This window comes from Trachymyrmex cornetzi, unplaced genomic scaffold (assembly GCF_001594075.2).
Source record: "Trachymyrmex cornetzi isolate Tcor2-1 unplaced genomic scaffold, Tcor1.1 scaffold1552, whole genome shotgun sequence".
Taxonomy (NCBI): domain Eukaryota; kingdom Metazoa; phylum Arthropoda; class Insecta; order Hymenoptera; family Formicidae; genus Trachymyrmex; species Trachymyrmex cornetzi.
The window spans coordinates 86,108-108,864 of NW_017296149.1; the positions used below are offsets into that span (position 1 = coordinate 86,108).

General features: G+C 35.8%; 5 protein-coding genes across 15 annotated transcripts in view; 3 read left to right on the forward strand and 2 right to left on the reverse strand.

Moving 5' to 3' along the window:
- The window catches only part of cora (erythrocyte membrane protein band 4.1 like coracle), a 24,889-nt gene extending 11,835 nt beyond the window's left edge, over window positions 1-13,054 (reverse strand). For 3 of the 4 annotated variants that reach the window (XM_018503094.1, XM_018503095.1, XM_018503092.1), the window contains exon 1: window positions 12,763-13,054. The gene's annotated coding sequence lies outside the window, so the exon portion shown is untranslated. Of the gene's footprint in view, window positions 1-11,551; window positions 11,569-12,762 lie in introns of those variants that run through there. The other variant, XM_018503093.1, reaches the window with a different exon arrangement.
- Window positions 13,055-13,711: 657 nt separating this feature from the next.
- Window positions 13,712-17,049, forward strand: Gale (UDP-galactose 4'-epimerase). Of its 5 annotated transcripts, none has more exons than XM_018503099.1 (7): window positions 13,712-14,425; window positions 15,135-15,280; window positions 15,570-15,688; window positions 15,765-16,055; window positions 16,116-16,296; window positions 16,467-16,751; window positions 16,847-17,049. In XM_018503099.1, exons 2-7 carry the CDS (start codon window positions 15,151-15,153, stop codon window positions 16,897-16,899), a joined length of 1,059 nt encoding a protein of 352 aa, XP_018358601.1. In that variant the 5' UTR covers window positions 13,712-14,425; window positions 15,135-15,150; the 3' UTR covers window positions 16,900-17,049. The 5 variants fall into 5 exon arrangements, with proteins under 5 accessions (XP_018358601.1, XP_018358600.1, XP_018358599.1 ...); XM_018503098.1 differs by having other exon boundaries at window positions 13,712-14,417; XM_018503097.1 differs by having other exon boundaries at window positions 13,712-14,305.
- A 679-nt stretch (window positions 17,050-17,728) lies between these two features.
- Window positions 17,729-18,471, forward strand: Blos2 (biogenesis of lysosome-related organelles complex 1 subunit 2). The gene has a single exon (XM_018503067.1). The coding sequence runs from the start codon at window positions 17,927-17,929 to the stop codon at window positions 18,413-18,415; it is 489 nt and encodes a 162-aa protein (XP_018358569.1). The 5' UTR covers window positions 17,729-17,926; the 3' UTR covers window positions 18,416-18,471.
- A 534-nt stretch (window positions 18,472-19,005) lies between these two features.
- Window positions 19,006-21,395, reverse strand: EloC (transcription elongation factor elongin C). Of its 3 annotated transcripts, none has more exons than XM_018503059.1 (5): window positions 21,243-21,395; window positions 20,504-20,563; window positions 20,246-20,314; window positions 19,880-20,073; window positions 19,006-19,512 (listed from the first exon to the last, which is right to left on the reverse strand). In XM_018503059.1, exons 2-5 carry the CDS (start codon window positions 20,534-20,536, stop codon window positions 19,371-19,373), a joined length of 438 nt encoding a protein of 145 aa, XP_018358561.1. In that variant the 5' UTR covers window positions 20,537-20,563; window positions 21,243-21,395; the 3' UTR covers window positions 19,006-19,370. The 3 variants fall into 3 exon arrangements, with proteins under 3 accessions (XP_018358561.1, XP_018358562.1, XP_018358563.1); XM_018503060.1 differs by lacking the exon at window positions 21,243-21,395 and adding an exon at window positions 20,969-21,019; XM_018503061.1 differs by lacking the exon at window positions 20,246-20,314 and having other exon boundaries at window positions 21,243-21,389.
- Window positions 21,396-21,595: 200 nt separating this feature from the next.
- Window positions 21,596-22,757, forward strand: part of Bem46 (abhydrolase domain containing 13-like protein Bem46) — a 4,325-nt gene continuing 3,163 nt past the window's right edge. The window contains exons 1-3 of one of the 2 annotated variants that reach the window (XM_018503057.1): window positions 21,596-21,612; window positions 21,964-22,277; window positions 22,417-22,648. In XM_018503057.1, the coding sequence (XP_018358559.1) occupies window positions 22,112-22,277; window positions 22,417-22,648 (398 nt within the window). In that variant the 5' untranslated portion in view covers window positions 21,596-21,612; window positions 21,964-22,111. Of the gene's footprint in view, window positions 21,613-21,663; window positions 21,796-21,963; window positions 22,278-22,416; window positions 22,649-22,757 lie in introns of those variants that run through there. The other variant, XM_018503056.1, reaches the window with a different exon arrangement.

Genomic DNA, 22,757 nt, shown 5'->3' on the forward strand with positions numbered 1-22,757 from the left:
ACAAATAAAATTTGTTATTTGTTATAAATTAATGGTGAATCTCAATGAAACTTTGCATAAGTCATGTTTAGTACTTAATATATTTATATAAAAACATTTAAATTTTTGTTATTATTTTAACAATTTTTGTTTATAACAATAAAACTAATAACAAATAAAATAAATAACCTATAAAAATGTGTTGCTCAATAAAACCAGAATGTTATGAACACAACTTTCACATGTATGTAGTTTGTTTAAAGCGAAAATATTAATATATGTGTTTTATGCCCTTACAACCTCCTTAAAGTAGCTAATGATACTATTGGAGATTTTGCAGATGAATTGACGCGCATCGTGTAAATGTGTTGCAGGTCTACTCACCCCCTCTTCAGAATTACAAATTGTACGTACGTAATTAAAGCTTTCTGTCTTCTGCGAAATGATATTCTCGATGCAACTGTCGATGAGATTTCTCGAAAATGTATTAACAAAGACAAAAAAATCTATCGAGCCATTCTTCGATTTTAATTCGAAAAATTGCTATTCAAATCAATTTATCAGATGTATTCTTGGACCGCAAAAAAAGAGGTAAGAGACATGTTACAATATTATACATTTATTTTATAACATGTACGAAATATGCGACGTAATTATTAGTGTAATCATAGAAAAGGTTTAAGACAAATATTCTATGTAAAAGAAGGAGCTTTAAAGCAGCGCTATATAAGAGCAGCGACCCTGACCGACACGCTTCGTAGATTGCAGAATTTGCATCATGGTGCCTGCAACTCGAGCCGAGCGTAATCGCGGCCTCATTCGACAGCATTGGACAAATAGTAATTCAGACACAATTGTACGGAATCAATGCCGCAGAAAACGATTGTCGTTAACATTCTGAAGCTCCCGGAGGGTTCTTTAAGAGCTTCGTAAACTGGCTAATAGGAGTCAGGTCAACGAAGCGACGATTTCTGATTTGCCACTCAATCCGCGTAACAAGTAAACGCGTTGAAGGCGAAATTTAAATGAAAAAAAATCCGAAACACACATACCTGTGGACGGCTAGCTATCAATTTCAATTTGAAAAAAGCGGAACAGTTAAAAAATGTTCATCTTTTTTAAATAAAAAATATCTCTGTGATTCTTTTAGCACGAAATTATCAATGATCATGACAAGCCTCTTGCTGATTAGATAACGTAACAGTTCTACACTATTTTTACTATGGTCTAGTGATTCGGCGATCGAGTAAAGGCGATTAATAAGCGCGAGTCACGAGTCACAACGATAAAAAGCATTCAAATATAAAAGTAGCACGATAGAAAAAAAAGAAAGAAAGGCAATAATAATACCTTCATTAGCAATTTTAAGCAAGTGTACAACTTGCTCCGGTAGATATACGCGCCGATAAATCTGCTGCGGCAGAACTTTGTGCACCGAGTATTTGTAGGGCGTTTTTATAAGAACCGCAATTAATTCAGCGCGCGAGATTTATCATGATTATTGTTCGGTTTTCATTGCACAGTTTCGCGATTCTTGCACGTTAATCTTCCATCAATAAAGTTAATGCGGGTTCTGTATGTTTTACTGGAAGTTTACTGGAGTTTTTACGTAATTGCGGGAGAAGTAATAACAGTTTCAATTGCATGTTACATGTACTATTTGTAGTTTAAGAGACAATTAAGCAGGAATCACGCGATCCCATGAAATGCTGAAACATATTTTAATTCGCGTCGAATTAGGACGGGGTTCTTTTGTTCAGCCGACCGGTCGCGGTGTGCGAATTCAACGGGAGGAAAGGAGTGCCGTCATCGCTGGAAGCGGACGGCCATATTATACACATGTTCTTTACTGGATTGATGAGGTAATACTGGCGATTACTTTTGTCGCGATGACGACGCGACAGTAGTAACGACGATATACACACGACACAGATCGCACGTACATTATTCCGCACGATGGAAACTTGGAAACTGGTATCTATTTCGTGGACACGCGTGAATTTATTTCATGTCTCTTTTAACAATCTATTATTAATGAATTTATCTTGAAACACTTACAATATAATAGGCGCTTATCACACTGTTTTTACGATATCTTCTGTAATATCAGTATTATAGATTGCATGAGAGGGTATCTCCATTGGTACGTAATGTATACATATATTTACAAATACATAAAATAAATCGTGACACGACACTCAGCAATACTCTTTTGAAATCGATTTAAAATTGCCGAAATTGAATTATTTCTTGCTAAAAGCTTTGAAGATTGCATTTTCTTAATTTTCAATATAAAACAACTTGATAATTCTTAAGGTAAGACTTAATTTTATTTGTAAATAATTTTATACTTTTTCTTTTGTAAAAATTATATCTCGATATTTAATCCTCTTATATATCTTGTTTCAAAATGTCGGGAAAATTTTATTTTATGGAAATAAAAGAATATAAAATTTTGTTCTGTATCGTCAATTAAGAGAATTTCGCCGCTCGTGTCTGACGAGGCATGAATTCTTTCATTAAGACGGTGTCGCCAAAAGACACGCACGGAAGCTGACGAAGAGCGCGGACCAAAAGAAACGCATTGTGCGTGTGCGCGTAGGCGTGTGCCAGGGATCACGCGAACGACCCCTCTCATTCACAATCAGCCCTTTGACACACACGTCTGAACCTGAAACCCACGCGATACGCACTCGAGTAGGATTCGAAAAAAGCTGACCGAAATTCAACTAATACTTATAATTTTACAATATTCAATTCTGATTTCTGCATTTTTAGCGTAAAATATTACATACTTTATATACTGATGTATCAGAAACAAATAAAAATCTTATTGAAAATCGCCGTTTATAGGTATACACTTTAGTCTTAAATATTAAATTGGTAACTTGAAATTAACGTTGTATAAAATACAACAATTATATGCACACATACACGTATAAAGATAACCTTGAATAAATTCATAGTATATATAATCTATATCCTATGGAATAAAAGTAGCGACATATGAAAATAACACTGAGAGAAAAATGTTTGGTATTTGTAACTATAATTACATATCACACTATAATTATGATTATTACTACTATAATAATAGTAACAGTAAATGTATATAGTTGGTAACCTAAAATGACTATAATTGTAGTTGAAATTACAACTATAATTGTAGTCATTTTAGGTTGCCAACTATATACATTTACTGTTACTATTATTATAGTAGTAATAATCATAATTATAGTGTGATATGTAATTATAGTTACAAATACCAAAAATATTTCTCTCAGTGAAGGTATATACATAATCATCCAGTATATGAGTCTCAAAGTAAGATGTGAAAGATCATTTTTTTTACAAGTTTTTTTGAATTTTATCCCTCTGTGCGACGACTCACAAAAAAGAAGCCTGAAGACGAAAAGAAGATTTAAAGACCCGGTTTCATGATGGCAGCGCAAAAAGGGCCGGAGTCTTTCATAGGTCTCTTTAAAATTTAAAAGGCCAAATGAGAGCCCGACCGGCTTACTATTATCTCGGAAGTAACTGGTAACTCAACCTTACCTTGGCCACTCCAGTTTCATTTACCCCTCTTCACGGATGTCTTTTAAGATTATTATCCGACAACATCGACTCGTTTTTCTTGAACCGACAAAACTAACAATAAGTTTCTCAATCGCACCAAATCGCTTTCTACTAAAAAATTATTTCTTTCAATCAATTGACATTTTAACGCTAGATATGAATGCAATTATATTCCTGCGATACAAGAAGCAAACAGGAAATGATCGCCATCGCAATACAAGGGCGACGCGAAAGGGGTTCGATGAGAGGGTGAAATTACTGGAGGGTGGCCCAACAATAACGACTTCTGCGAAACGTGCCTTACAACCGACTACGATCCTGCCAACTGATAGCAATGGGAAGATAAGAGTACATAGCTGAAACATAGCTAAAGGAACGTGCTTTTAGCGCGGTTCTTTTTTTTATAAAAGAGACAAAGAAAAAAATATAAAGACATATCGCAATTGATATCATCAGACAGATAGATGGTAGAATTGAGATGATAGATGATTATAGATTTAAAAGAAGGTCGAGAAATAAGAAAGCGAAAATAATAGAGTGTTGATTAATCGCAAAAGAAGTAAGCACGAAAAAGTACGAGTAAAAACAACAAATGATTTGCAAATAACGATCAAAAGACACGATCTCTGTCGTGCGTTTGCATCAGGAGACCAAATGTAGATATCCTCTTTTTTAGTGATGGATTTGAAAAAGCAACCCTTATCGCGTCTCAGGCTCGCGAGAAAAATTCCACGCTTTTTCATCTATCACAGCTGACCAACCCTTTTCATTCGCATGAAACAAACTGATCCCTCTGCAATGAGATTTTCAAATCCATAGCGTACTCCACAAGGGAGAAATGACGGGGATGGTGAAAACACATAAACGTTTCTTTGAACTCCGAAATTAAAATATGGGGAAAACAAAATTAATATATAAAGGGATCCTATACTGATGATTCCTGTTACCGACGCATTTCAATTTTCCTCCGCCGTTTTTTCAACTTTTTAGCACGGGATTAGATAATCGTGCTAAATAATTGTATTTTTAAACAATGTATATATAATAATATAAATATCTTTTTAAATGCTTTTATATATTTATAACAATATTTTTCAATCATACATTATGTTTTCAATCATGTATCATATACTATATCTTATTATCAAGTTATCGATAAACGTAATCCATGGAACGTTTGCATGTCACAAATATATCCCGATAAAATAGCGATATCGAATTATTCGTAAAATATAATAAACATAACTCTGCGACATTAACCCAGTTTTTCAAAGTACATTATAACGTAAAGTAATTTATAACGTAAGGAAAAGTATGTTGAATAAGTAATATCTCGCATCGTACATCTCTGTATTAAACAGAAGACCTTTCTTTTTAAGAATTCGCGTGCACATCATTATATGCGCAGAACATATTTGATCGATAAGCTAGCTTGACTATTTTAACCAAAGCATACGTTAAAATTAGAAAAGATTTAAAGGATATGTAAATACTTATAACAGCTTCGGCATCACTAGGGAAACTAATAAAATATTAACAATGCTAAAAAATCATTAGATTTTATATAAACTCCTAAAAAAATACATTCATAAAATATTTAAATATATATTTGCAAATATATGTATAAAAATTGTTTGGATGACATTGTAAATTGTGGAATAAAGGAGCAAAGATTTTTTTTTACTTTATTACTTTGCGTATATTGATAGCTGCATTGTCATTTGCCCTGTTGATTTTCATCTTTGATTATAGAGATATATGTTCTCATCTATAAAATATTTAAGTGTATTCATTAAACGATATATATATGTGTATATATATATATTTACATATATGCACAAGAAAAACTGTTCAAGTTTTTTTTTGTGAAAAATATAACAGCTGATAGAACGACAACGTTAAAAACGGTTAACACATGGCCTCGTATTTTAGCCTTGGATAACTGCTGATAAATCAAGTATGTTTTTCTTAGACGCTGCGGCGGAACATTACTGTGTATATTTTTGTGCGAGTTTTAAAAGTAGACGGGCGGGTTAAAAAACGAAGAGACCAATGAAAAAATACGAACGATACAGTACACTTTAATCACGTCACACGCAAGCACGCATGACTCACATGGTCGAAGAGATACGTACGTGCATGCGTATGACGCGTAATTTATAATAATTACGAGGGCGTACCCATATTGTATCGACGTTCAACGAGAGCCGAGAGTATTATTGCGGAGAATATGCTTCATCCTGCAACGTAATGGATCGCTGCAGTTTTACGAATATTATAACATAACAGAATTATATATATCATACATTTTTAATTCTCACATTTATCAAGTAAAACTTCAACTTCTTTAAAGAATTTATATATAGAACAGATTACAAAACAATTACATGCTTCAATATTTCATTAATTTCTAAAAAATATAAAGTCTTAAAGATTTCATTTACTTTACTTTTAGTATTTAATTCATTGCCAATATACCTGCTTTACTATCGCCTTCTCGCATTCAAGAAAATAAGACATTCTCTCTTATATCTATTATCTCGAGTCCGCACCTAAGATTCTACGAGATTCTAGATGGAAAAAATTAACGCGAGCGCAAACCTTAAAAGCAGTACGTTATCGCGTTGCATCGCGTTTTTTTTTATTACGTCCGACCTGCTTTGTTTCAGAACGCATTTATCTGATTTGTCCCGTTGTACAAATCTAAGAAAACCGCCAAGCGGTAAAAGAACCGTCTCGCATCTCTGATTTTACGCTTCTTCAGTGGAAATGAAAGTGCGAGATTGCCACGGACTATGAAAACGCGAGTCATGTGTCAAGAGTCAATGGTAAAAGACAAAAAAAAAAGAAGGGACCATTGAACGCTGGAACAACCGCGATGCAGTCCGAGAGCACGATGGGGTTTCGCAGTCCAAGTGAAGTGCGTAAAGTAAGATTAAACGTACCACGAAAGCATAACAAAAAAATAAATTAGAATAGATGTAGGTTTATACCCGAATAATTTTTTCGGAAACTTTTATAATAATTTTTTAGAAACCTTCATGAGAAACATAGAAATCAATTCTAAAATTTACAATTGTACTTATGTTACATTGTTAGTATAGTGTATATAATATAAATATTGCATAAATAATAAAGAATTTGCAACGTTGTTAATATATAAATTTACTATTTCACTATTGCGTTTTTTCCAGATCAGAAATTCATAGTTGGTCTGAGAGAGACTGTTTCTTAACCGAGACAATAACTTCCGAGTAAAAAGCTGAGTAAAAAACTGAAAAGAGAGAGATATAATTGATTATTATAAAATAAAAGATACATGCCATGGTAAAAAAGAATGAATACATTGATACAGATCGAAAACGTAGCTCTGTGTGCAAGGATTAACATCAGTGCAAGTTCATTGTATAGCCGGTAGTCACTGTCAGGTAGTGGCGATAGTGCCACGTAGTGAACGTGACCACGCCTTATTGGCGTTCACCTTTCAAGTATCCGAGTCTGGTTAGACGTCTCATCGTCACCATTTCCGCCGGAGATGCTTGTCACACAGCTACATGATTAATCAAACTTGAATGGCATACTTAACGAATGAAGCATTTAATAGATTATAAATTATGTTACTTTGAAAGAAGATACAACGTCAGTTATATCTTGTTTCAAAGTGACATAATTTTCGTAAGAATTTAAGAATAGAGAATGAAGAGAATTAAGATCTTCGCCCAACGCAAAACAGCTTTATTAATGCATTAAGATCTGATTTCGACATCCCAAATTTGAAAAATTTTCGCAATTAAAATTGCTGCGTACACGGTAAAAATTGTCATTTAATTAAAAAAAGAATGTAAAATAATTACGTTTTTAATGCCAGGAAATTATAGTAAACCATGTCGAGTTCCCGTTCTAACAGATCTAGATTTCTCGTCAAAATAATGCAAGAGTTCACTGACCTGTACGCTATGCTAATCACAGTGATTAATTGAATAACATGAAACGTCATGTACTTGATAACTTTATTAAATAGAGTTATAAGTAACTCTATTTTAAAAGATTAAAAAGATTTAAGATCGTGTCCGTCATACCTCATCTCGAATAAAAATAATTTAGAAACGAAATGAAGGAACGGTCTGCGATTTCGCAATATCTCCATAATGCAATACGATTGCACGACGATAAGGTATGCCAAATTGCCACAGCAATTTGGCTGAAAATGTAGTCGATAAAGATCGGTAATTCGATTAATATGCATACCGGCGATGGTAGTTGTTGCATTAAGCGTGCCTAGCACGACATATAGTAATCAAATGAAGTATAATGTATTGTCGAAGCGAGCCCGCCCACGATGCATCGCAAAACTATGGCGGACAGTTATTTCGAAAGTCTAAAAACAGGGTGCTAGCTGCGCACATAGGTCTTATCAGCGTGTATTACCATATTTCCACGACAATCGAATAATTACAGTACCCTCATTACGCATTACCGAGCACCCACGCTCACAAAAGAGCGGAGAACCGTTGGATCACGGTATAGCGTAAACGATATCACTGGAATGTTCATGTGACAATTGTATTCAATGTCATCCCGTACGTTATACGTACGGTATCCGAGCGAATACTAATAGTCGTGCGCCCGATTCCACGTCTCTCTCTCAGCCACTCTCAGCTGCGCTATATCAGATTCCTTTCAATTCAAATGACGTCACCGTGTTCGCACACGTTTGCATCTGGAGAGTCGCAGTCGCCGACGCCGACGCCGACGCCGACAACAACGATCCAAGTCGACACAAAAACAACTTTTCGCTACGATACTCGTGTTTATGGCGCGAGCATTCATCTTGATCGCGCTAAGAGTACAATAAGGCGTATATGAATAGCTCGCCTACGCGAGATGCACCGATAACGATCGAAAAGCATGGCAAATGAATTTTCCTCTGTGTTCTTTTTATGTCGCGATCGATTCCACCAAGAAATCCGAGAGACGATTCATCGTTAATAATTTTAATGTTTTTCATGTTGAAGAAAAACATGCTGTCGCTTTTTCCAACGTGATAAGGGATGGATTAATTAAATAGCGATTAACCCTTACCGTACCATCCACAATTTAGTGCCTTATCCATACCATCAAAGGTCACTTCAAATGTCTTCGTTTTTTCACTTCTTCAAAATAATTTAAAAAATCTCTAAAAATTCACCAACGTACTTCCAACTTTCTAGAATAAATATTGACTCTTTATTTTGGAAAATAATAAAATGTAGTATAATTTATAATTACCGAAAGACTCAAACAAACTTGCACGAACAGGAATCGCTCGGTCACTAATTACCCATATTAGTACGGTAAGGGTTAATGCAATTTTAGTGTTGAACTCTAAGAATGCATAAGAATGTATAGTGTATACGCCAAGGCACGCGTCGACGATTCGCGACAGTGAAAGTAATTGTGTGATTTCTTTGAGGAACGGATCAGAAAGTTTTCCCATGACTTAAAAGTGTCTTATGAGTCGTAATAAAATACGACAGTGACAAAGCGTTTCCATATCTAGAACAAAATGTTAATAGAAGAGACATCTGTGATAACGAAAACGATCGAACGTACTCGTTGAAATTGTGCGAAAAAAGGCTTGAAAAAAGTCTAGAAAACTCGACGTTACCGTTTGCTTCCGGCTGCTCCCTCGACGCGAACACTTGCATGCGTCAATGCGTGCCCCGCGTGCAGTCGTGAACACGCGTGTACGTTCACGAACTTGTGACACGAGTACCGGTAGCAGGCAGTCTCACGGACGATGTAACGGCAATATCGTGTCGTGACTGGTCGTGACGTCCTGGCGAAAACTGTGTCGAGAATTACGACTTGAAATTGAGATGTCTCTTCACAATTCACATCCCTTACCAGAGCTCGGTTTTCTGTGGATGAACTAGTGGAACTTAAAGTGAGAAAGGTATATGTTTGATGTTTTTGTCGAAAGCGAGAGAGTTCTAGTGCAGTCTAATGCAGGAACAGAAAACAGACCACATGTTTCTTCAAAACAAATGACAAATTGCTAGAAAAGATAAATGAAGTTAAAATTCAGTGTCTTTATTTATAGATACACAAGTATCTGCTCAAACTTTGGAGAAAATTCTCTGAAAATTTTCAGTCAAAGTTACAGCATGTTTTTTAAACAGAAATTTAAATTTTTCTTAAATTCTTCTTCCCCGATTGTGAGAATAAAAATAAAAATAGAAACAAAAATTTCTCGCCAAATAAGATGAAAATCTTTGAAGAAATAATTCTTCAAATTATAATAAAATCCTTGGAAATCTCCAGGTTTTCTCAAATAATGACTGTAAACTTTGCTAGCTTTCTCCAGCGTGCATATACGAGTACATTAATCATACATTTTTCAATAGAAAATGGAGGAAGATGTAGCTAAAATCATGTGCACAGCCTGAATGATGCGTCTTTCGAAAATAGTGCTCTACAGCAGAATGCATAATTGACCCAATTGAACCGATACGTAGTTGTTTATGGAAAGAGATGACCGAATACCTTGGCTTCTCGCCAAGGTTAGCACTAATTCCTACATTCTGTGAAGATTTGAAGTCATGGATACAACTAATATCACATTTCGTCGTTCATTATGTTTTTATGTTTGAATCAATGATTTTCGAATAAGAGAAAAATGGCTCGAAAATATTATATCTTGAACGTAGAGCGAAAAAACGTAACGCAAGTTAAGTATAAAAATCAATAAGATCTTAGATAATAATATTGATTTGAGAGATGAATGTATTTATAAGCTATAATATGTTTAATTAATATCAATTATATATAATTTTAGCCCTATTAAAAGTTAATCTGCAGCGTGTTTCGTATATTTAATTCGATCGCGACGAGTCGTTTGAGAAAAATCATTATATATGTATAACCCGATTATACAAAAATCCTGTTCAACGATTTCACGGCTAACCAGTGGTATATTCGCATCTTATTAAGAGCAAAGGTTATAACGTGAAAAGACAGAAATAAAAATGTAGAATAGGTATTGAGTGAAGTGACTCGAACGATGTTAGAGAATTATATATCAAACGCATCGTGCTCAAAGAGTAGTTTATATACTGTACTATGTAGAAAGTATCGAATGCGCGTGGCACACTATCGAGAAGCATTTTTGCCCTCGGAGTCGATCACTGAAACCGGAACGACGCGACGCGACGCGACGCGACGCGACGCCGACGCACGGCAGAGCGACGCGGGCGCGGCGGTGTCGGTGAAACGGCCGGAAACTGGAGGCAGAGCTCGACGTAGCCGCGCTTCGTTAAAGCCTGAAATCGCATTAGCATCGACGTTTTCACGTGAGGGAATCAAAGCGAGAACCGATGAGATATCCGAGTTGCATGAGCCTCCAAATGAACGTACTGTAGGAATTAGTATAAACGACTTGTTAAAGAGAGAGTATCTGAAAGCCGAATCTCGATCAAGTAAGATACTCATGATGTATCTTACACATCGGGGAGATCTGTCTATCTGCCTATATAATATGTAGTAATTATTTATAGCCACGTCAAGTTTAAAATAAAGCGTGTGATACTTTTTCCTAGCCGACAAGATTCGTGTCACGAGTTAACGAGCGACGAGCGGCGATCATTGTGTCATGCTGCTGCTTGAGAAATTTGTCGTCGACGCGTTTCCCCGTAGCCTCTGGGATGCGTTGCAAGTTATAAATCGCAAGTTACAGGTCGTACCCAGAAGCGTTTTTTGTTGTTGACAACAATTCCGTCGCCTCTCGTCCGTTCATTGACGTTTCAGGCGCAATTGAACGTAACGGCACGGTCGCGTTAAAAGTATCGGCTTTTCCAACGAAAAATCGGGTCAAATTTCACGCACGCCTGTAATTTCTAGTTTCCAAACTCTCGTCTAACGAAGATCGCCTGAAATGAGAATTTGAGACAGTAATTTTTCTTTCAAATTTGTGACGAAACGAACGCGAAGCTCTGGCTGAGAGAGACTTACTTCATACTTGGAGCATTCGACTTTGGTGCGTCATCGCGTCGCTGCCACTCCGCACTGTCCTTTCCGTCGGGACACCCGGTAGATAGGTGTATATACACGATATCCCCGTAACCGATCTGTACCATCGACGCTCGATACCTGTCCCAGCTCGATACCTTTAGTTACATGTTACCCTACCACTTGCGTGTCACGCATAGGCTTGGCTTGGCTTGGTTTGGCCTGGCTTGGCGTGGAAAGCAACGCGATCAACTCGAGAAGCTGATCATATCCTCTCTATGCATATTATTCATATAAACGAGTGTTATGTACTTGTGAACGATTCGTGTGTCGCAGTTGAAACATTGTTAGAAAGGTGTCTGTAGAATAGAAGGTGCACACGGTGAAATTTCAAGCTCGCCCTCCGGACAGATCGATGCACGTCCTGTGAGCCGGCACCCGGCACCCCGACGACATATGCACCCAGCACCGCTGCCGGCTTGCCTGGTCACTCACAATAGTTTTCGCACCCCACGTTTCATCGTTTTCCCCTCGCGATACTTAAATGCACTCGTCCGGAATCGCAATTCTATTCGGAGGTGAGGATTTCGCAGCGGGCGAGGGTCGAAAGAAACGCGACGGTTGTCGATATGAAACGAGTGTGCTCGGTGTCCAAGATGGAACTGTCATTTGTCGAGAATTGCGTTAGAACATACAACATACCGTCCAAGTTTACGCTCGCTTTTATGGGCCTTCTACAATAAGCCATTAGTCATAAATCAGAAATCAGAAGCTAAAAATTGACCAATCACAGTCGTCAATTTTTAACTTCTAACTTCTGATTTATGACTAATGGCTTATTGTACAAGGCCTATTACTTAATTTTCTGACAAGGTACTAAATAGTATCTTAACAGTATCGGGCGCGCGTTAACGAGACCACGAATTATTAAATTTATTATTGATCCTGCAAATAAAATTTCGGTCTACGTACTATACGTAACTTGGCATGTGAAAACAAAAACACCTGTCTTTGAAATAGTTAGGACCTCGTTTACCGACGCAATCGAGAATCGTCGGGCGTTCGATCGGGCTGATCGCTCCGATGCCTCCGATGGCTCCGATCCCGCGGAACCACCGCGCCGGCGACGGGACAGGACGAGACGAGACGGGACGGGACGGGAAGGGAAGGGACGGGAAGGGACGGGCGATCACCGGCGATATCGGCAAGTAGCACACTTACCTGCGAAAGCAGCCTTCGCCGTGTACGACGCACCAGCGTGAGGAAGCGCGGAACGCGCGGCGAACAATGACACGGGCGATCGACGTGAGGGGGCGGGAGGAAACAGGGCTTGGTTCACCGATCCTCCTTCCTCGAACGGCGAACCTCGAAGCGGTAAAGCGGTAAGCGAGAGACAGGCGACACCAGACCAGCTGCGCCGTAGCGTAGCCCGCGTAGCGTAACTGCGTAACGCACGTAGCGCGTACAAACAACCACCTCTCTCTCTCTCGCAGTCAATTCGACTGTCGACAGGTCCGTTCGGCGGGGGGGCCTCTCACGAGTCACGAATCACGAGTCACGAGACGACGCCGTACGGGACGGGGACCGCGGCTCTTGTTATCCGCGCCATTTTCAAATAGTCCTTGGAGAGAGCGGCGGCGACGTAGAGAAATTGCGTATCGCGAATCGCGAGTAACACGACGCGGACGCCGCCCCGGACGCGCCGCGACAAATTCCTCGTCTCCCACCTCTCGTTTCTCCTCGCTTCCTCCGCCTTCCTCCTGTGGATTATTTCACCGCACGAATGCCGCGAATAATCGCGAGACGACAAGCGGATCACCCGGCAGCTGGAATACCACTACGGCACTGCCCTCGACTCACTCGACTCGACGCGTTTCTAATTTCTACGCGCACCCGCCGTCATGGCCGACCGCGACTAGGAAAAACGGAGTTTCTCTCGTGACGCAATCGAATAAGCACGCCCCGTTTCACCTGCATTTTCTCCGTCAGGCGGCGCCACAGTCGCGCAGTCGACAATCGGTAATGTTGATCGCGAATTACCTTTTATCCAAGGAGTACAAGTCAACCGCGGTTATATCGAGGGTCGGTAAATGGTCGAGCCATCACACGGGTATCTCATTTTTTTTACGCGTATCAAATTGAGCAGCAAATTATACACTCAAATATTTCATCTGTCGCCAACTTCATTTTCACGAACGTTGATATGATTACAATCAACGACAAAAAGATTTTTAAAAAAGATTTCGGATCTATAGCTGATCTATAGCATAGACTACTCGTATGATCAGTAAATGAAGATACGATCAGTGCATAATTATTACCTAAATGCCTGGTTGAGCCAGTGTAAAAAATATTGCGACCATATGCATAACGCAAGATGAAGAGAAGAGGCGAGACGAGAGGTCCAAGGGAGTGGAGCAGGAGGACTAGGAGGATCGTTTACGTCGTAAGTCGTAAGTCGTTTACGATTCGACGTGGCGAGACGCGAAAATCTTGATTCCGCGACCTCGCTTGGACCGCTTGAAAGTTCCTCATCGTGCGAATTGCGAGATTCAGTCGGACGAAACAGGACGAAGTAACGGTCGACGTAGATGCAGAGAACCACGAATGAACAATTATCGGATCAACGGATCCTGACGATCCTCGATCGAGTGTCAAGTTTCTGGAATTCGCGTTCGCGATTCCACTCGCCAGCACCCGATTATGTGTCATATTTTGTGATAACAATACTACGTCAACTGTGTCGCCCTGGTATCGCGATAAGGTCAGTTTATCCTCAATTATCACGTGAGGTTAGACAGCTAGTTCTCTTGAATTCTACGAAATTTAGCACACAGTCTTTTCTAACAACTTCTGCACGATTAATCTATAGATGTGTATATACGTACGTTGATTTCCTTTTAGTTCTGCAACTTCTTCACCAAGAAATTAATAACTGACTTTATTTTGCATATTAGGATAAAACTTAATTATTAATGTATTGATCGTAGTTTACATCGAGCGTAACTGGTGATTAATCATTACTAGACTGCGGAACTTTATGTAAAATACTTAACCGAATATTAACTATCAGACAGTTTTAGCAGTCAATCATTGTTCGTTAAAGAGTTATTAAAAGATAAAGTAAAAAGATTCAGATTGCCATCTGTAAATTTACAAAATTGCAAAATTTGCATTTTATGCAAAACATTCAGTTAAGTATTTTGCATAAAGTTCCGCAGTCTAATCATTACTTATTTTATATTGTCTAAGCCATCTAAGGCCTGATTGCCAACTTTTGATGATTGACTGAAAATCTCTCTCTTTCTCTCTCTCGCTCTCTTTTTAAAGCCCAGAGAGCAACAGATAGGAAGAGAGTCTCAAGTCTCACTTAAAGTTTAAGTAACTTTGGTGCAATCGGATCTAAGCAGCTAAAATAAAATTTGAAAACTATATAATTGTATAAAGATATAATTTTGGTTTTATGGGCTTAATACAAGGCATTCTTGTAAAAAGATTTTTCTAAAAAGGTTTAATATATAAGACATGATGTATTTTTACATCATGATATAAGAGATATATGCATGTATAATATACATCAACTAATAAAACAGCATTAGACAATAAATAATGGCAAGCGAATCTTGGAATGTCTTGGTAACGGGAGGCGCTGGTTATATCGGTTCTCATACAGTATTGGAATTGATACAGGCGGGCCTTCGGGTGGTGGTAATAGACAACCTTATCAATGCACACAAAGGTGAGACGTAACAAGCTATATGGCAAAAAATGATATACCTATTGTATATATTTCAAATTAAGTGATATATGATTAACACGGTAAATTAATTACTATCTATTTTCTACTTAATCTAACATATGTATTTTCTAGTGATAATACAGTAGCACATAAATGCATGCAAATTAATAATTAATTAGAGATCAAATAGTTAGTCTGATGAATTATCACTCTTCTGTCATGTATTGTGTAACTTATATAGGTATAATACAATTTTTAATTTTTCAATCTATTTTTCTTATGTTTACAGACTCAAATTCTGAGAAACCAGAATCTCTTCTCAGAGTGGAAAAACTGACAAATAAAAGTATTGTATATATTTATTGTGACATCACAAACATCAATGATCTAAGAAGTGTATTTCAGAAAGTAAATATACTTATTTGCTCAAATTTTACTGATAGTACATTGGATTCGAATATTCAGATTTTTATCTTTTTTTCAGCATACTTTTCATTGCGTTATACATTTTGCTGCATTGAAAGCAGTTGGTGAGTCATGTCAGAAACCACTCGAGTACTATAAAACTAATGTCAGCGGCACGATAAATTTGCTAGAAGTTATGCGGGAAAACAATGTAAAGCATTTTATTTATTCAAGTAGTGCCACAGTTTATGGTGTACCTAAGGAACTTCCTTTAGTAGAAGACATGAAAACTGGTAACTGTACAAATCCATATGGAAAGACAAAGTTCATGGTGGAAGAAATACTAAAGGATTTGTGTACATCAGATAAGGTACATATTATAATATATTATCTTGTGATTCACTTTAATTAATAAAAGGTTACTTTTTAGGAATTTTCCGTTATATCTTTGAGATATTTTAATCCTGTCGGTGCACATCCCTCAGGTGAAATTGGAGAAGATCCCAACGGTATTCCAAATAATTTAATGCCCTATATTGCACAAGTTTCTGTTGGAAAAAGGGACATGTTATACATTTATGGCAATGATTATAATACCCCTGACGGTACAGGTAAGAGTTTTATACTTTTTTTTTATTGTAGAAAGTATGACTAGATAAAATTCTTTTAATAGAAAAGCTCTTGTAAAGAGTATATATTGTAGGTGTATATACTGTAGGAAGAAAGAGAACTTTATGATGATATTGTAATTAAGATATTTTCTTCTAAATTAAATGTGCAGGTGTACGTGACTATATTCATATTATGGATCTGGCAGTTGGACATATGAAAGCTGTAAAGTATCAAAAAACTCGTAATCCAACGGGATTTAAGCCGATAAATCTTGGTAGTGGAAAGGGCTATTCTGTGCTTCAAGTTATACATGCGTTTGAAAAAGCATCCGCACAGAAAATACCATATAAGATAGTTGAACGTAGACCAGGTGATGTCTCCGCCAGTTACGCGGATGCTAGTATTGCTAATAAGGAACTAGACTGGACTGCTACAAAAAATTTGGATGACATGTGTAAGTTGTAATAATAAATTAATAACGAGATGATAATATTTATCCATATTTTCTTTACTTAAATGTTTTAAAATTAGAAACTTATTACATTCCAGGCGCAGATACGTGGAAATGGCAACAAAATAATCCTAACGGTTATAAACTTTAATAAATATTATGCCTAAATAATTAAGAGAAGCATTTGGAGCTTCTAGCTTGCTATTACGTTTTGCCTTTCGCATATCATTGGCTAGATAATGAAGCCATGGTGGTATACAGTTACCAAAGTTTAGACCAAAGCATTAAAAAAATAATTTTTTATCTTCTGTTAATTAAGCAAATTTTATGTAATGAGAATTTATATATCTAAGAAAATATAATATTGGAAGAGTTCTATTCAATTTGTGTTTATGTAAATCTGTTAAATATATTTTAAGATAATTTTTTTTGCGTATGTTAAAACTAAATCAATTTCTATTATTACACAATATAGTGCCATTTTAAATAGTCGCACAATATAGTATACATTAATATATATATAATCTACTATTGTATGTATATAATCTACTATTGTATGTATAGAAAAAATATAAAAATACTTTTATATATATATTACTGACACTAAAACAATGTAAATATATAATTGTAGTACATGAATAAAAAGATGCGCAATTTATTATATATACTGAAAAAATTTTCTTTTTTTGACATTTTTATTGTACTCTTAATACTTACATAATTTTTTTTTTATTGTCATCGATGTATAAATTGTTAATAAAATTATATAAAAGTACTACACATATTTAAGTGTGAGAAAAAGGAAAATTGTAATTATTCAAATCATCATTTTGAATTTAAAAATTGATGTAATTATCTGTTCGAGAAATCGATAAGATGTCGAGGGGCCGACAATAATGATTAATGATGAAGATATAAGTAGATCGCGCGATTTTACGTATCTGTCCAATTTACGGTCCGAATTTACGTCACATGTTACATTCTGAAAAAAATTAGAAAGCCGAGTAAAGTGCTGGAATTTAAAGAGCAGGTTAGGATCGCTCATTTGTCATCAGCTGATCGGACACTCGGCAGTCGGCATCTGCTTGTATCGACATGTTCGTTCAGACTCCGATCGTATCCAGTCGAGTAGTTCTGTGATATATATCTCGCGATAGCCGTAACAATTACTCGTGCCGATGATGGACCCATCGAAGGATGAGGTACAGACGGAGGGAGGTCTGATTGAAAATCTATCCACGGAACAGAACTCGAGATGCGAGTCACCGAAACGCGGCACCACGCTTTCCACCAGCACTAGCAGTTTCGAGGCATTGGACCCGCACGATCCAAACCTGAGTCGTTTGGCGAACACAATGTTCCAGAAGACGGGTGAATACCTGCAGGAGGAGCTCACAGCTACCCACGCAGACTATCGGCTGCTGGAGCGTCTAAACAAGGAGACCATCGCAAAGTACACGGAACTGAAGATTATCTCGTCGAACATAGTGCAGTCGTTGGACTCGCTGAATGACAAGTATAAGAAGCTACAACCAATCCTGGATAATATCAATCAGATTGATGACAGTGTCAGCAAATTGGAGCAAGCTGCATACAAGCTAGCGGCATATTCCAAGCGACTTGAAGCCAAGTTTAAGGATCTTGAAAAGGATACGAAAAACAAGTGAAATTATAATTATGAATATATAAATCATTGTATGTACCTTTATGTAATTATCCTATAAATAATATAGGATAATATATATATATAATTATATATCTTAAGCAATAGTTATTGCGAATATAAATGATTGTATAAAAAATAAGTAAGAGAGCTAGCAGAAAAGCATGTCTTTAGTACATTGTATTTATTAGTATAACGAGACCTTTTGAACACGCTTACAAAACTTCTATAAAAGTGTAGTTTGCTATCCCTTTGCATATCATACAAAATCTGACTTTTATAATTAACTTATTAATTAAAAATGATACATCTTATTTAATTGTCTATCGAGCCTAATCTTTCTTCTGCAATATACATATTAATAAATTTCACAATGTGCCTAACGATGATACAAGTGTAAATACAATCACTATGTATAAATCAAACACAAATAATTATAGCTATATTTAACAAAAGAGATATTTATATATATTTGCCATAATATTAAATACAATTAAAGAAAAGTATTTATCACCTGATATACAGCAGATAGAATTAATGTTTTAATATATAAAGTTGACTTTATTTCTAATCTTGTTAACAATAATTTACTGAAATATATAGTTCAAGTATATAACAGATGATATATGTGTATGGATTGCTAGAAGATTTAAGTGGTAATCCTTTATCGGTAATTATTTTAAGTGTTATACAATCGTCTTTATGAGTATATGGATTATGAAGCATAACACAATATGTATGGAATATTTAGGTTTTGTAACTATAAAACTTCGACATTGCATTGTCTCGTCGCACTAAAATGTTCATGTCACGAGTATGAGAGTCCAAAGTGATTATTATACTCCAATACAAACTTCCAAATATCACAATACATCGTAAACGGCCATAATAAAGAAAGCTGCATTGTTCCTATAATTTAATTGCCGATAAAAGCTGAAACACTTCTATATAGATGATATTTAGCAGTCTAAGAAATTGCCGGCCATCAACAGTTCCAGAGCAATCTCGGGTGCAATAGGAAATTCTGGTATTTCTGTACTACTGTTTGTGTAGCGTACTTTGTAAGTGAAATACATGCAGACCTTTTGTAATACGTGAGACCTATAAAAAAAAAGACATTTATTCAAACAATTATAACAATCATATTAAGAATTTTAAGCACGACCGTATATGTGAATACATCAAATACGAAAAAGAAAGCCAAGATCAGTCATATTTTTGGATGTTACGAATAATACATTATATATTCTTTTATTAAATCAATTTATTCCGGACATAATTGCGAGCTGATAACATTCAGATTCAACACAATCATTCTGAAACGCTAATAATACCCCCTAGATTTAATTAGAAAGAAAGAAAGTAAGAAATTTATTGCGAAAAATTACCTCAGCCAGGATGGCTGATATAATGAATAATAATAATAATAATAATAATAATAATAATAGTTTGTATCTTTTATACTTACGGAATTTCTCGGAAGTTGACTTCATTCGCTTCATTCTCTGCAAATTGACCAGGACCACTCAACATTGCTTTGATAGTACCACTCGTTAACGCATGTTCCCGTTTAACAATAAACTCATGGCCATCGCTACTGACCAGCTTCACGTACATTGCGTTTGGTCCTTCGCAGCCCCCATAAATGGGACTACCATTTTGCTAAAAAAAAATTCCAAAACATCTATCACGTTATTTGTCACATAAATAGACTTGACAAAATTTTATATATAAATCTAAAATATTGTACAATTGGAAGAAATAATGAAGTATAGTGGGATAAATAAAAAGAACCACCTCTAGAAAGCAAAATTTAATTTGGAAAAATAGGTACCGCATGCATGTCTTTAGACGATCTGCCATCTTCTTCTTCGGTCTTATTGACACTTGCTTCTTCATTGTGCTTAATCCAAAGAAAGATTAATGTTAATCAATATTTTACCACAAGCTTTCAGCTTTCCAGAAAGGGAACAAGTAATTTTAACGCATAACAGCAACACAACATGTACACGATTATCATTACAGATATATTGTTATATCCTGATTACCATGCAGAGATACATCATGCAAACGAAATTGTTTCTATACGTACCTTCTCAGCCTGCATATTTACATCGGTGGACATGTTTGTTGTTATTGTATAAATATCCTCCTAAAGCAAAACAATCCAAATATATTATATATATATATATATATATATATATATATATATATATACATACATACATATACACTATTGTATAAAGTACAAACATAATAATAGATAAATTTTATGTGATAATTGTATATGTTAAAAACTAAATAGTGATTAAACAGAAAATATAAAGCCAAACATATATTTTGTAAACATTTTGTTTACAAAATTTCAAAAGTACCAAATTATTGGCATTATCATAGGCATAACTTAAAACATCAAACAAAACATTGTGTATACTGAACAATAACTATAGGTTATAAGCTATATGTCGGAAAGTAACGTTTGAAATACAAAAAGGACAGTATTTTTCGAAACACCGTATTTTATATGCACGCGAAACCAATAAAAAAAATTATTTACCAATTTCAAACAAGATTGCTTATATTTATTCAGTGAAATAATTGAACCAGCTAGGAGCAATTTGCTATATATTACTGCCAAAACTCTCTCTCCCTCCCTCCCACCCTCTCTCTCTCTCTCTCTCTCTCTCTCTCTCTCTCTCTCTCTCTCTGTGTGTGTGCTACATCATTCTCGCGTTATATTGTAGTAACGTTGGATAGTTGATAAAAATAATTATGAATTATACTTGTCAAATTATTATGAAATGGCAAGCGCCGCGAGTGGTTCTACGTACCTTAGAGACGACACGAAATTTTAATTAATTCCTAATCGCGATATAGTATTACAGGAGCAAGTAATCAGCTGACGAGTCGTCTGAAGTCGTCGACGTCGACTGCCAATGACAATTGACACACGACCCAACTCCACATGTCGACTATACCGACGATACCGACGATACTGACGACAACTGACGACGATTGTCGAAACACGAGTGAACTTGGAAAACGAAATCACGATCGTGTGAATGGTATGTTGTGGTTTACCGATTCGTATCGTGCAAAATGTGTTTCGACATGTTTTATTTACGTGACTCCAGATCGCGTTTCATTCGAGAGAGTAGTCCCAATCTCAATTCTTTTATAGCTTAGACATAAATCGTAAAGGTTAAATCTGCTATTTTTTATGATTCTCGATGTGCCGTTTAACAATAATTGTGAAATAACTCAAGCAATATTCAAAATTTTATGAATCATTTCAATCCAGAAACATTAATTTTTTTTACTGTAAAAATTCATTAATTCCATCGAACTTTATGTGATCTGTCATCTCATCTTGATGGATCACAGGTTGGATTCTAATTAATATATAACTTAGCTTTTATACTTAGTAATTTACTTAAATGACAACAAAGCATCAATAAAATATAAAAAGTTATATTGTATAAAGTTGAAAAATAAAATTAATAAATAAAAATAATCATTAAAACTTTTATCAATTTTCTGAATATGTTTTAGGAAAATGTAGGAAGTTGCTACAGCAATTATATAGTTTAATGGATCATCATGGCTGTTTTTAAATCAAGACAAACTACCTGTTTATTAGAAGCAATTCGATTAGCCAGATAACGCAGAGCTTCTTTAAATTATACGAAACATATAAATAATGTCCTTCAGAATACGTTTAGCTCGCAGTAGGCCAATTAGACTTTTGGGGAATGTGGCCATGAAATGTTGGGCTTTTAGTGGAGCATATATTCTCTTATGCTTTTTTTTATATTGGTTATATGGGGGCATTTTGGCTTTTGTCTTACTGTGTTTTGCCATAACTGGTTCGTATATATATATATATATATATTTTTTTTTACTACAAAAGATTTCATTTTCTATAACAAGGTTATTATTATTATAAATTTAGAAATTTTATATTAATTTAAAGGTTATCAAAACTGATATTTTTTATTATTACAGGAATACTCTATCACAGAGAAGATCAACTTCTTTATCATCCAGAACTACCAGCCCATTCGAGAGTCTATGTACCAGCTCCTTCAATATTTAGTTTACCTTATCAAAGTATATATACCAGAGCTGGAGATGGCACAATCCTGCACATGTTTTTTGTTTCTCAACCAGAAGACAGAATGAGGAAAGCACCTACATTATTGTTTCTTCATGGCAATGCTGGCAATATGGGTCATCGGTATATTCATTATTTTACTGTATATTATAAAAAAAACACTTAATATGTACATATATACAGGGTGGACCATCTGAAGTGATCCAGTCAAATATCTCGAAAACTAGTAGGG

Coding starts and splice junctions, on each gene's coding strand:
- Gale (XM_018503099.1), top strand. CDS start 15,151: ATGGCAAGCGAATCTTGGAATGTCTTGGTAACGGGAGGCGCTGGTTAT. Junction 16,297..16,466: donor TAATACCCCTGACGGTACAG/GTAAGAGTTTTA, acceptor TTAAATGTGCAG/GTGTACGTGACTATATTCAT. Junction 16,752..16,846: donor AAAAAATTTGGATGACATGT/GTAAGTTGTAAT, acceptor ATTACATTCCAG/GCGCAGATACGTGGAAATGG.
- Blos2 (XM_018503067.1), top strand. CDS start 17,927: ATGATGGACCCATCGAAGGATGAGGTACAGACGGAGGGAGGTCTGATT.
- EloC (XM_018503059.1), bottom strand. CDS start 20,536: ATGTCCACCGATGTAAATATGCAGGCTGAGAAG. Junction 20,074..20,245: donor CGTCTAAAGACATGCATGCG/GTACCTATTTTT, acceptor ATTTTTTTTTAG/CAAAATGGTAGTCCCATTTA. Junction 19,513..19,879: donor GTCAACTTCCGAGAAATTCC/GTAAGTATAAAA, acceptor TTTTTTTTATAG/GTCTCACGTATTACAAAAGG.